Source organism: Nuphar pumila, chromosome 14 (assembly GCF_984573655.1).
Source record: "Nuphar pumila chromosome 14, dmNupPumi1.hap1.1, whole genome shotgun sequence".
Taxonomy (NCBI): domain Eukaryota; kingdom Viridiplantae; phylum Streptophyta; class Magnoliopsida; order Nymphaeales; family Nymphaeaceae; genus Nuphar; species Nuphar pumila.
The window spans coordinates 12,507,660-12,520,192 of record NC_143262.1 but is presented as its reverse complement, the minus strand read 5'-3'; the positions used below and the strand labels follow the sequence as shown (position 1 = coordinate 12,520,192).

Here is a 12,533-nt window from a genome sequence, read left to right as displayed (position 1 = left end):
TAAATGTTTGATTAACTCAAATGATTCTTATGTTTCAACCATCGATGAAAAAGCTTGGGTACTCTTGAAAATCTTTCTAAAAATAATCAAAATTTTTATGTCCCAAACATTAGAGTAGTACCGAAATTTAACCTAGACCTCTTATTTGTTTCTCAAATTTTCAACCATGGGTGTGAGGTTACCTTTTTTATCTAATGATTGCCTGGTACATGATCTTTGATCCAAAAAGCCGATTGGGTGAGGCCATAGAAGAGGAGACCTCTACTACATGGACAACTTAGAACTATCAAATAAAAAATTTTGTAGTTTTGTTGAAAAGAAAAGTATTGAACATTGGCATAAGAGATTAGGACATCCATATATGTCAAAAATGTATTTTTTTCCTTTTATTGAAAATTGTAATGGAAAAGAGTTGACTTGTGAAGATTGCGTACTTAGAAAAATGAAATCTTTACCTTTTGGAAATGGTAAATTTGTATCTAACGATGTATAGGAACCGGCACTGGTTATGTTCAAAGGAGGAGTTTCTTATTATGTAATTTTTGTGGATGACTATAATATGCACACATGGATCTACTTTCTTAAACTCAAATATTAAGTATTTGAATGTTTTCAAAGATTTCATAATTATGTTAAAAATCAACTCAAAACACCTATTAAAATATTTAGATCTGATTCCGGAGGAGAATTTTTATCAAAAGATTTTAAAAGCTTTCTTGATAAACAAGAGATTACTCATCAAAAATCTTGTCCTTACACCCCACAACAAAATGGGTTGGCCGAAAGAAAGCATCGCCATATTATTGAAACCACTAGGACTCTTTTAATATCAAAAAATGCTCCAAAAAGGTTTTGGCCCGAAGTTGACGACGATTTACTTAATCAATAGAATACCTTCTGCTATTCTTGAAAACACTTCTATTGAAAAACTATTTAAATTTGCTCCCGATTATTCAAGATTAATAATCTTTTGTTCTTTCCAACAAAAATGATAAACTTTTCGCTAAGGCCATTCCTTGTGTTTTCCTAGGCTATACCGAAAACAGGTGTTATGATATTGAAAAAGACAAGTTTTATGTCTTAAGAAATATAACTTTTCTTGAAAATGAAACTGCTTTTGGAAAAATTGAGTCTAGGAAATCATGTGAGTACTCTTTTTTGTTTGATCTAATGAATGAGCATAATATTAAAGAAAGTAATGATGTTGATATGAATGAAAGTAGTAGTGATATTCATTATATGCATGAGAGTATTGATGGTAACACTCATGATGATCATGAAGGAGATATGTTGTTGTTGAACCTCACAATGAACTTAAACATATTATTGTCGTACACAAAGCCAACCCCCATGTGCATTTGAAAGGTATACCCAAAATCAAGACATAGATCACTCTAGGCTTAGAAGATCTACTAGTATGTCCATTTAAGGGTTTGGCACATGAAAAGGTTCTTCAATTACGAAAAGCTTTTGTATGGCTTAAAACAAGCTCTTATGCTTGGTATGATCGCTTTAGTAATATAATGATTCAACTAGGATTTAGATATTATTATACTGATATTGCCTTGTTTGTTAAGTCCTCTGATACAGGTATAATTATCTTACTTCTCTATGTGGACGATATGATTATCACAGGAGGTGCTAAACATGGAGTTAGTCATATCAAGGATGTTCTAAAAAAGAACTTTGATATGACAGATTTTGGTTTTCTTCGATATTTTCTTGGGATAGAAGTTGTTTACTAACCCTGAGGGTATTTTTCTCTCAGACTATGTATGTAGCCGAGATAGTTAAAAGGTCAAGCCTTACGGATGAAAAGATGGTGGACACACTAGAGGTTATAAATGCGAAGATGAAGATAGATTATGGAGAACCTCTAAAAGATCTCACTCCATATCGTCAAATGATGGTGCTTTGTATTATCTTCCATTACTCGTCCTAATATTGCTTATGCTATTAATAGTATTAGTCAATTCTAACATTCTTCCACTACAGTACATATCAGTACATGCAAGTGTTGTAATGAGAATAGTTAGACATGTTAAAAATACTATTAATTATGGTTTATTTTTGTCATCATCATCTACATTAGATGTTATTGCATATACTAACTTTGATTGGGGAAGTGATATAAATGATCGTCGCTCAACCACTGGTTTTTGTGTTTTTGTAGGTGATTCCTTGATATCTTGAAGGTGCAAGAAACAACAGAAGGTGTCCTTGTCTTTCACAGAAGCTTAATATCGTGTCATGACCGGTACGACTTCTGAATTAGTGTGGTTGCGATAGTTACTTGAAGATGTGGAGGTTTTCTTACTCGTGTCCTCAAAGTTATGTTGTGATAACAAGAGCGACGTCTATATCGCAAGCAATCGTACATTTCATAAGCGAACAAAGTATATCGAAATGGATTGTCATTATGTCCATGAAGAATTCCTCAAGAAGACCATCACTTTACCATATGTGTCATTTGAGTATCAGCTGGCGAATTTTTTCACTAAGGCACTCCCATCTCCCTGATTTCACTTTCTTCTTGACAAACTCTCGGTTGTCGTTCATAAGTTTGGAGGGGGTGTTAAAAGATAGTTGTTATATATATATATATATATATGTTCAGGGGTATTTTGGTCTTTTGACTATTGTAATAGGTGTCTTCCCTTAGGAGGACTTTTTGTGTCTTTTATTTTTTTATTTAAATGTACATTGTTGTATTGTCAAGGGCACTTTTGTCTCTTGACAATACAATAGTCATATAGCTTATGGAACTCCCAACGGCTATTTCCTTTGGAGCTTCTCACTCCCTCTTGTATATAAATATAGGCATTGTGCCTCTTGTAATGCAATGCATTTTCTGTGCATTTTGTGCATAAATATATTTTTTACATTGTGTGTTGGCTAAGCCCCTAAGTGGCTATTGTGCTTTGCCCTCTTTGAGGAGTTTGTATTGGTCTCTTGTTTGCGGTATGTGGAGAGCACTTTGGTTTCGTTACATAAACATCACTGAAAAGGAATTTTAAATGCTAGGACACTAGCATTTTATTGATCAATAAGCATCATCAACAGGGCATCTCCCATTCCATGTGAAATCGAAGCCTGTTCACTTCATGCTTCAACATGAGTATACATCTTTTTGAGTGAAAGGTGTATAGAGGCTACCAGCCTATCACTCAATTTCGAAGTTCTGATTAATCCACACGTTGTAAGGCTCAGCCAATATGCTGTTTGGCCAAGCATGGGAAAGAAGATTTCAAGACAATCACATTGCCACAAAAATATGCTGAACCAACTACAATTTTCTCCCAAAGCGCACATTTAATAGTCAACTGATGCCCTCTTCTGCATGTTGTCTACACTAAGAGGCTCACTCCTGACTACTAGCCAGAAAAAGTGTAGTTGTGCACCTGTGTACATGAGGCCAACTCAATCTAATCTTTCTGAGGTTTCTTGAAATCTGCATTATGCCCATTCTGTAGTGTAACTCGCTGCAACTTCAATTGGTTATATAGTTCTCAAACCATCTGCTTGATCAGGGCAATGCATGTACTACCAACATGCTAAGAACTAAGAACCACTTATCCAGCTGAGGATGTAGCACCAAGTTGGTGCTGTGTTTCTTTCATTGTGGTTAGTGTAATGGAATCACAAACAAAAGTACACTCACAATGCTACTAGGCAAAACACTAGCCACCAATGGGCAAATACAAGGCCACTAGGGCACACCCACAATAGCTCACAATGGCACATAAAAGAGCACAAGCGATATAAAAAATAATATTTTATTCACTGTAAAATGCTTAAGAAAAGTACACCAAATATATGGGAGAGGTCCCATATATATAGAGAAGGAGATCTAGAGGGCTAGCCCAACTAGCCGTTGAGCTAGTCCAACGGCTAGAAGGGAACAAAAAATAAAAATTTAAAAATTTAAAAAATGCCCTAATGGGCATGACCTATTACAAAAAGAAAAAGACAAAAATGCTCCTAATGGGCATGACCTATTATAAATACAAAATAAAGAAAATACATAGGAATCCTATATATATATATATATATATATATATATATAATAACTATACAATTTAACAGTTAGCTTACAATTCAATGGAAATAAGCTACAGGCCTGATCACAGATACAAATAAAAATAAGCGTAATTTTCTAATGCCCACCAAACTTTTCGTCCTAATTAATGCATCCATCGAACTTTTTTCATTTTCTAAATACCACCCAAACTTTTGCCATCTTTAAGCAAATCCCCCATTTCTCCACCACCCTTGGTTTAATGTTGGGTTGATGCTGATTATAGTTAAATTGACCATGTCACTCCTTAAAAATGTATCTATAATTTCTCCTTCATGGTCAAAGTAAATTTATTTGTCTACTACCTTTAAAACATACCAATTTTTCTTAATTTTCAAGCGATGAAGATTGCTAAAGCAAATCTAGGCTTTTATTTGTTGACCAGTTTTATTGCTTTAGATGAAGTTGTCGAGGCAAGAACAAATTAAAAGGTTGGAATTAGAGTGGGATTGGTACTTTTTATAACGACAAGTTGGTCATTTCAGCCTGCAAGTTTAAAGTTAACCCATGTTAGAAGTTTGGGGGTTGTTTAAAAAATAAGAAAATTTTGGTGGATATTTTAATTAGGACCAATGGTGTTGATTTGAAAATTGCCCTGAAAATAAAAACTAAGGCTTGCCCAGTAAAGATTTCTGTTAATTGCCTTCACATGCTAGCATAACTTGGGCAAGAACATTTTCTGTTTTGTACAGAACTTTGAACATTTAGCAAGTCGACTTGTCTAACTCTAACCATCTTCTGTTTCAGCTCTTCTTAGTTTCACAGAAGGTCCTCCTTTTACTCTCCAGAGACTTTGTGAGGTAATTTTTTTTAGTCCAAGTTAATTCTTTGTTTCATATCAGATGGCTGTATAATTAGCTTTTCCTTCACCTTTTGGCATCTAACAGATTCTGTTGACTCCAAAAAGTATATACCCGAACCTTTCAAAGCTTGTTCTGGCATTAGAAAAGGTGCATACCTCTCTCTCTCTCAACTTATTATACAATTTTATGGCCTACTTCTCTTTAAACATGGGGGGAGGAAAAAGAGGGTACCATGTTGCATTATGTAATTAGTATTACAGTTCTTGAAGAATCAGTGACCCCATTTACTGTTTCCCATCTTGACATGACTCAGCGTTCCTCCAGATCTATCACTGGGCCTCAGATGAGATTTGGATACTTCATCACAATGCTGTGTATTTCATTTTTCTATCGACTTTGGGAAATCCATTAGTGACATGGATTTTAGTTTCTTCAAGGATTTTATTTTGAATACCCCTAGCATTTCTTTAAGCCCTGTAATTTTGCTTTAGCACTTGCCAGAATTTGCTGGTGACTTCAACTTTGCCCATCTGTAAGGACTCATACCCATCATCGAAACCTGTTGCAATTGAAGAGCTGGTGGAAGATCTGAAAACCCATCCCCCAACTTTGACAAGGGACAAAGATGAAAACCTGGTCGATAATACTGATGTAGAAATGACAGATGAAGGGGATTACCCTGAAAATAAAATAGGTACAACCACAGAGGAGAGCCATGAAGAAATGTTGCCTACACCCGAGACTGTTGAGCTGCAGAGAGGTATCGAGCCCCGTCCAAGTTTGTAGTGGTTCATTCTTCATTTTCAAGAACTGTTGCTCAGTATGGCTGTCCATCCAGTAACAGCAGTTTTATAATTGTATCCACTCCTATATTAGCTGGTATTTTTTTTCCCTAGTTGTGGTCAATTGAGCAGGAACTGTAGTCATGCTGTTCCAACAAGCACTGTGGTACTGTGAATTTTAGATCAGGAGGATTGCATCTTCATGCATGTTTGGAATTAAACTCTTGTCTGTGGAATTGTGTTTTGATTGGAAGTTCTGTTTATATAATGCAAAACATGATTTGGACACTCGGTTGTTTTTTGTTGGCAACACCTTGCCTTGTTTCATCTGAAACTGATCCATTGACTGCCTCTGTCAGCCTCCATTGACACAACTCCATTTTTTAGCAGGCATGAAGCCACAAAGGCAGAGTGCAACTGGAGTGTTGTGCGATCGTAGAATGCCATTGCGGTTGAAGGGAAAGTTTTATAGGATGACTATTAGGCCTGCTTTACTATATGGTACGAAATGTTGGGCCGCCAAGAGACATCGTATTCAAAAAATGAGTGTAGCTGAGATGCGTATGCTTAGATGGATGCGTGGAAATACAACAAAAGATTAGATTCGGAATGAGGAGATACGTAAGAAGGTAGGCATTTCACCCATTGAAAATAAGATGAGAGAGAATCGTTTATGGTGGTTTGAACTTTGGACATATTCGGCGTAGGCCTAATGATGCTCTAGTGAGAAGGATGGAGAAATGAGAAAATATATTAGTTAAAAGAGGTCGGGGTAGGCCTAGGAAGACTTGGTTGGAGATGATAGGAAAGGAATGAATGCTTTGAACCTCACCAAGGACATGGCGTTGGATAGAAATGATTGGAGGAGAAGGATTCATGTGGAAGACCCAGAATGATTTTCTTTTTTGGTTCATATCGCCGACCCCAATTGTTTTGGGATGAAGGCGTAGTAGTAGTTGTTGTATATCAAAATTTCTTGTGAGGATACCTGTTTTTCTGTCTGAATTGCATCTGGAAATGAAAAATATGGAGGGGAAAAGGAATGTCCGACCTAAAGTAGACTGCTACTTTAGGAAACAGGGTGTTTGTTTTATGCCCTATTTCCTATGAGGGCCTTTTTCATAGGAAATAGGGCCTCTTTCCTAAAAAGGGTGAAACAAACATGTTTATCTTTATGAGAAATATATTGTAGGACCCACATAATAAATGCAAAAAAAAGTAGAGCTTTCCTGTCAAAATGAGTCCATCTCCCCCCCCCCCCCTGGTTAAGCACTGTCCCTCCAAAGCAGCCCTTTCGAAGAGAAGAGGCTTCCCTTTAGTGGGAGTGAAAAAATGCCCCCTTACAGAAAAAAATCAAATGCTAATTTTGCTGCAACAAAGGCTCTCTGATGACCCCAAGGTGTGCCCACATGGTCTGGAGCTCTTGGATAGAGAGGTCTTCCCCTGTTCAGAGTTGGTGAAGCAGGAGGTTTTCTGGGGAATTGAGGGCCGCACCTACATACTTTTATGCCACTGAGACAGCGACTAAAATTAGTGTGGCCAGGTCTTCGATCCTAGGTGCGGTTTCTCTGTGTAATAAACAAAATGAGGGTGATCTGATCATTTTGTAATTGGGTATGTCCAAGAACCGAAAGATGATGGAGAGAAACAACCTGATGTTATCTCATGATGTTTTATATGACTTTGCTACTTGTGGTGCACCAGTTGGTGGCCGATAGACCTGACTACCTGAGGGTAGTTCCAGACTTCCAGGTGGCTGTAGGAGTGCCAACAGATCGAGTATGTACCAGATCTGAATTATAAGCAATGGATCGAGATCTGAATAAGATCTAATGAAGTTAGAGTAGGGTCCAGGAACTCTATATGGCAATATTGGATACGAGGAAAAGGTCAGAAAGAAGATATTTTGCATGCAAAAAGTACAAATGGATCGAATTTGATCATTGTCTGAACATAGATCTTTCCGAAATTTGGTATCTGACTCTCAAAAGGATCCAATTGGTTGTATTCAAATCAGATCTGATCACAAATTCGAATCTTGTTTAAGATCCCAATCCTAGGTTAAGGCATTGGATTCAAATAGGGCATTCAGCTCTACCCGATCCATTTGCACCCTTACCTAGCTGCCTTTTACTGGGAAGAATATCTGTATATGTGCAGTTAGAATACCTAAGAAGATATATGCACATATGAACATATAAAAGGAATAAAAATTGATAATCTCAACTATAAAATTAAGATAATTAAAAAAAGGGTGATATTTTGAAATGTCATTTGTTTTGTCGTCTATCAAATATTAAAAATAACATCATAAAGTCATCACAAATTTTAAACAGAAAATGGCTGTACGGCTAATTTGATGTGTTTCCTTAAAAACCTTATAATTTTGAATATTATCTTTATGTCCAAAATCATAAATATTTAGATTTAAAAATACCTTTTTACCTTTTGCACATGCGGACTTACTCCCAAATATTTGACTATTTTTTGCATACCAGTCTTTGTTATCAAATCTGCATCTCTTCGATCTAACGTCGAGAACTTGTATTTTTATAGTCGTTAGAAAGTTGAGACACAACCCTATAATTTTTATATTTTGAGTAAGAATTGAAAACCGATCTAGGGTTCATGTTTTTTAATTCTAAAATCAAAATAGAAAGATACTTTGCAGACTAGAATAACTAAATAATGGATAATTTTATATGATGTTTTGACCTAAAAAATTAAGGATTTAAAAAAAATATAAAAAAGAACAAAGAAACTAGACAAAAATACATTTCCAACAACATATGATTTGCTGAAAAATGATGAAAGGGTGCTAAGATATAATCTTGATAACATTCCTAAAACTTGAGAAAGTCGGAATAAAATATATGCGGACTTGAGGAAGTCGGCTTAAGGAAGCTGACACATTTTATGCGGACTTCCTCAAGTATGCATAAAATATGTGAGGACTTCCTCAAGACTGCATACATTTTATGCAAAACTTGAGGAAGTCCACACATTTTATGTGAACTTTCTTAAGTTTGCATATATTTTATGTAGACTTTCTCATATTTTAGGAATATTTTTGGAGTTGTATCTCAACACCCCTTTGTAGTTTTTCAGCAAAAAAATATATATTTTTCTAATTTTTTTGTTTTTCTCAGTATTTTTTTAGAATCCTTCATTTTCTGGGTTGAAACAGCATATGAAACTACTCATTATTCGATCATTCCAATCTGCAGAGCATGTTTTTATTCTGATTTTGAAACTCATAAACGGGAACCTCGGAGGGGTTTTCAGTTCTTACTCAAAACATGAAAGATATAGGGTTGTGTCTTAGCTTTTCAATGACTATAAAACACAAGTTTTCGATGTCGGATCTAAGAGATATAAATCTAAGAACAAATATTGTTTTGCAAAAACAGTCACATATTTAAGAGGAAGTTTGCATGTGCGAAGGTAAAAGGGTCTTTTTAAATTAAGATATTTGTGATTTTGGACATGGAGAAAATGACGAAAATTGTAGGGTTCTTAAGAAATTGTGTGAACTTAGCCATATAGTAGAGTTATTTTTCATTTTTTAAATATTGCCAATATTTGTGGCTATAGTCCACGACCATGTCGATTTAGACAGGGGTCAAACTTTGAGCTTTTGGTACGAGTCTGCATACGGGTCAGATCAGACCTAACACAAGCAAAACCCAACTCAAGTTCAAATATAAATAGTAGCAATGAAACATAGCTAAATTTATCTCAACTGACCCTTGGATCATGCCTAGGTCTGGTATTACATTTCATAAACCATATTCAGGTCCATATACTTCTCAGACCATGTGAGTCTGACCCCAATATCTAATTATGCCCGAACTTATGTCCTATCAGACCAATTTGGGTTGCAATCAGGTCATACCTAATCCCTTGACAAGCTTAAGTCCAACTTTGCCCTCATCAATGGTGAAAATGGATCAGGTATATTCAGATATCAATCTAATTCCAACATGTTATTTCTGGTTATAGACCTCTAAACTAAGATCCGAGTGTGCATCCAGACCAGATTAGATTTGCTTAATCAGATTATGTTTGGATTCATATCATTAATTTACATCAGATCTAATCCAGAATAGGATCAAAATTTGATCCAACTGCATTTTTAACATGTAAAGTGCTTGTTCTTAGTCCTTTACTCCTTTTTTTTCTTATGGATCCAATTTTTTTTTGAAAGGCAAGATAGTGTTAGGCAGACACCCACCAGTTATTATTCAACATACCACTAGGGTTTGAACCTGAAACACCCCACCACAAGGAGACGTGCATTGACATATAGAATATTGCCATATATATTTTTTATCCTAATTCAACACTGTATCATTGGGAACCATTCGGTTTCTGGGCCCAGGATTTTTTTTTTTTTGAGAAGAATTCTCATTATTAATTAAATGTCAAGATGAAAAGAGTTACATCAAAGATTCTAAGTGATAAAATATCACTCAGGGTAAGATGGTGATTACATTAGATTCTCACTCATCCCAAAGGTAAAAAACCAACAAGATGGAGATTACAATTGTAGACTAAGCACATGTTGAGGCCCTTCGCTTGGAGTTCACATTTAGCATCTCAATTTCAATCCTTTTTGGCCTGCATCCCTCCCTTTTTAGCACTCACGAGCACTAACTTGATAGGGGGCATGAATGAAACACCTGTGCATCTAGTTTGGGCATCGCAAAGTGTCTATTCCCCTTAATTGATGATATGAAGTCCGTGTTTAAAGGTAATAAAGCAAGATCGTGCAAAGGATCTCTTCTTGCTTCTTAAGATGACAGAGTTCTAGGTAAGAACAAAAAGGATGCCAAAAAAAGTCTCTTCCATGGTATCTTTCATGTTGTGATGCACAGGAGTAGAGGGAAGAGACGAAGTCTGATTTTAAAAAGTATTTTTTACCCTTTGCACATGCAGACTTCTTAAATATATCTGAATTTCTTCTTAAATATATCATTGTTTTCTGTTGAACAATCTTTATTCTTATGTCTGTATCCCTCTTATCCAACCTCAAAACTTGTGTTTTTATAGTCGTTAGAAAGTTGAAACATAGGCTTGTAACTTTTCTGTTTTGACTCATAATCGAAAACTTTTTAGGGTTCCTGTTTCTGAGTTTCAAAACCGAAATGCTTTATAGACTGGAACAAACATGGTTGTGCTTTTTCTGTTTATTTTATGCTATTTTTCAATCACCTATATTGAAAATCGAGAAAAATAAAAAAAATAAAAGAGATAGATTGAGACGTTAGCTTTTTAATGCCACCAAGATCACCTTGATCTGATGAATGGTTGGGAGAAATATTCTCTAGAAGGTAGAGTGTTCGATTATTCTAGTTTGCAGAGCATACTTGTATTTTGATTTTGGAACTAAAAAAGGGGAACCCTAGAGGGGTTTTTGACTCTTACTCAAAACTAAAAAATTATAGTATGGTGTCTCAGTTTTTAAATGATTGTAAAACTGCAAATTTTCAACGTTGGATTAGAAAGATACATATCTAAGAACAAAGACTGTTTTGTAAAATATATATATGTGATTTTCTTCTTAAATATATGTGATTTTTTCTTATATATATGATTTTTCTGCTATATATATTATGTTCATCATAAATATATGCAGAGTTCCTCCTATACATGCGATTTTCTCTTAAATATATGTGGAGTTCCTCCTAAACATGCGATTTTCTCTTAAATACATATGATTTTCTAAGTTTAACAGGATGTTTGCACTTGTTTTTATAGAAACTTCTGAGGTATATGCAAACTTAGTCAGATATTTGCAAAGTTTTGAGGTTTGAGTTTAATAGGAATGTTTATACTTATTTTTATGCAAACTTTATCATTTTATGTGTATATTTTGTGTAGACCTTCTCATTTTATGTGCACTTTCTCATCCTCACATATATTTTATGTGGACTTCTTCATCCTCATGTATATTTTATGCGAACTTCCCCATCCTCGCATATATTTTATGCGGACTTCTTTATTTTATATGGACTTCCTTATCCTTGCTTATATTGAATAATATATCTTTCAGAGGGCATTTCTCTATAACCGCTTATCAGATCAAGGTGATCTTGGTGGTGTTGGAAAGCTTACATCTTGATTTATCTTTTTCTTTTTGCGGTTTTTCAGATTTTTGGTGCAACTCGCCAAAAAATGTCATAGAAAAGACTGAAAAGGTGCAACCATGTCTGTTCATCTCTTGTTTTAGGAACGCTGTCAGGGTTGTATCTCAGCATCTATTTGTTGTTTTCAACGAATCAGGTGTCTTTGAAAAGGTATTTTGTCTATTTTTTTTGTTTTTCTATTTTTATGAAATCCTTTATTTTAGGGTCAAAACGTCCTCTGAAGATAGATTGTTTGGTTATTTCAGTCTGTTGAGTATGTTTTTATTCTAGTTTTGGAAGTCATATATGATGCCTCAAAATTCCTAACTCGAAAAATTTATTAAAAATTTTAAAAAAATTCCTTTTAACCTTTAAGCAGTGAAATATGATTATTTTAACCTAGGGGTTAAGCAAACTCTAAATGAGTCATAGGTGCGAATCATTCATGAAAAACGAGATAAGTCAAAGAGTCCAAATAATTATATTTACATCAGAGTTTATTTTACAAAAATATAGGGTTAAAATAATATATGAACAAGACACCTTGAGCTGGCCCATGATCCTCTGGAAGTCTGGTTTAGAATGTTGTCACTATCTCGCACCAACCACTCTCCATGAGCTAATCACCTAAAAATTCTCTTTAAAGGGTGAGACTGGTGAAAGCTTGGTATGAAATTATATCAATTTCAAGTAAAAATCATATATAAGCTTAAGTAAAGTAGGATTTCAAAGAAAGTATGAG

At 35.0% G+C, this 12,533-nt stretch overlaps 1 protein-coding gene across 1 annotated transcript in view; it reads left to right on the top strand.

Moving 5' to 3' along the window:
• The window catches only part of LOC149816405 (uncharacterized), a 44,930-nt gene extending 38,997 nt beyond the window's left edge, over positions 1-5,933 (top strand). Inside the window, exons 5-7 of the mRNA XM_089986883.1 lie at positions 4,826-4,878; positions 4,966-5,028; positions 5,383-5,933. Coding sequence (XP_089843009.1) covers positions 4,826-4,878; positions 4,966-5,028; positions 5,383-5,667 — 401 coding nt within the window. The 3' untranslated portion in view covers positions 5,668-5,933. The remainder of the gene's footprint in view (positions 1-4,825; positions 4,879-4,965; positions 5,029-5,382) is intronic.
• Positions 5,934-12,533: the final 6,600 nt, after the last annotated feature.